This window comes from Haplochromis burtoni, unplaced genomic scaffold (genome assembly GCF_018398535.1).
Source record: "Haplochromis burtoni strain Fernald_Lab_line unplaced genomic scaffold, NCSU_Asbu1 Contig_2965, whole genome shotgun sequence".
NCBI lineage: Eukaryota > Metazoa > Chordata > Actinopteri > Cichliformes > Cichlidae > Haplochromis > Haplochromis burtoni.
In genome coordinates, this window is record NW_024585326.1 from 7,662 (window position 1) to 8,996 (window position 1,335).

Below are 1,335 nucleotides of genomic sequence, written 5' to 3' on the forward strand. Positions count from 1 at the left end.
CATCTATAAACAGTAAGCTTACGGATCTGTGTTCAGATGTTATACCAACTTGAATCTCTGCCATCTGAATAATCATTGGCCAAAGTCCTTAAGGTAAGGAAATCTGCGCAAATGCAGTTTTAACATAAAACCGTCGTCATATTCTGTGTTTCTCATATAATATCACTTCCTGTTGAAAGTAGCATGAGTGACAGTTAGTTGGAATTAACATTTTGTGCGCAAGCTGTTTAACCGACGACTAAAGTGTAAAGCAGAAAAGCGCTATACAAGAACGAGCACAATTAGCGTTTAACAAATAAGTGACACGGCTGCAAATTTTCTGCATAAAGCCAACAATAAACAGCAACATTTACTGTGCGATTTACATTAAATTACTCTTTGCAGAAAGTTTGAGTTTCTATATCAGAGCAAACCTGAATCTTTCCGACGTCCCTGGCACAGCCCACCACTTTCATGCCGAGCCGGACTAACTCTACGGCTATAGCCGCCCCAATCCCGACCGAGGCTCCGGCCACCAGAGCCACTCTGCCCCGCCAGCGCTCCATGACAGCCCGGTAACTGCAACACACACGAAAACACCACACGTATGAAGAAAGGGACGTTGAGCCTGCAGCACAGTGAGCCCTGGAAATGTCAAGCACATGCGAACCGCAAACGTCGCACACTCAGTACGTCATACGTCTCGGCGTATGCGACGTTCACGTAAATCAGTTGCAAACCGTAGAAAGCAGTAGCATCAGTTCTGTCACTGCGATTACATACCGTACTTCAACCGATCATAGCCTTACTCACATTTAATTGACAGTAACGCATATCTTTCACTTTACTGAAGTTAAAACATATCAACCATTAATAGAACAGACAGACCTGTCACAAATGTAACTCCCACTGCGTATTTGCTCCGTAAAAATCAAAGATACGACGTAGAAGCCGTGACTCAAAATCTGTGCAACGGCAAAGAAAGAGCATGGCTTCAGAGGGAATGTATTCATATAGTTTTAAGTCTCCGTGACCACGAGCATTACAGTTTATTTGGATAACTTCTTCACAATAATAACAACTGTCTCGCCACTGCTCCATCAGGTCACCTCATCTGCCAGTAAGAGGCGCTAAAAAGCAAGGCCGTGCAGAGACGTTTAAAGGGGCGGGTGCTCAAAGTTAAAAAGGTGCACATTGAACCAGGCTGAATAACAACACACATTCATCAAGAATCTAATATAACATCGCATCATACTATATCACTGTTGTGAGGTGGCGACAAGGCAAAGCAAACGTAGCCTATGTTTTACCTGATGGGTACAATGTTGCAGTTGAGGGGTTGCTGCTGCTGCTGAT

General features: G+C 43.9%; 1 protein-coding gene across 2 annotated transcripts in view; it reads right to left on the reverse strand.

Annotated features, from left to right (window-relative positions):
- The window catches only part of LOC102298130 (dehydrogenase/reductase SDR family member 11), an 8,970-nt gene extending 7,641 nt beyond the window's left edge, over nucleotides 1–1,329 (reverse strand). Inside the window, exons 1-2 of one of the 2 annotated variants that reach the window (XM_005953090.3) lie at nucleotides 868–1,266; nucleotides 414–558 (exon numbers count right to left, since the gene is read on the reverse strand). In XM_005953090.3, coding sequence (XP_005953152.1) covers nucleotides 414–558; nucleotides 868–992 — 270 coding nt within the window. In that variant the 5' untranslated portion in view covers nucleotides 993–1,266. Of the gene's footprint in view, nucleotides 1–413; nucleotides 559–867; nucleotides 1,267–1,289 lie in introns of those variants that run through there. The other variant, XM_042217778.1, reaches the window with a different exon arrangement.
- Nucleotides 1,330–1,335: the final 6 nt, after the last annotated feature.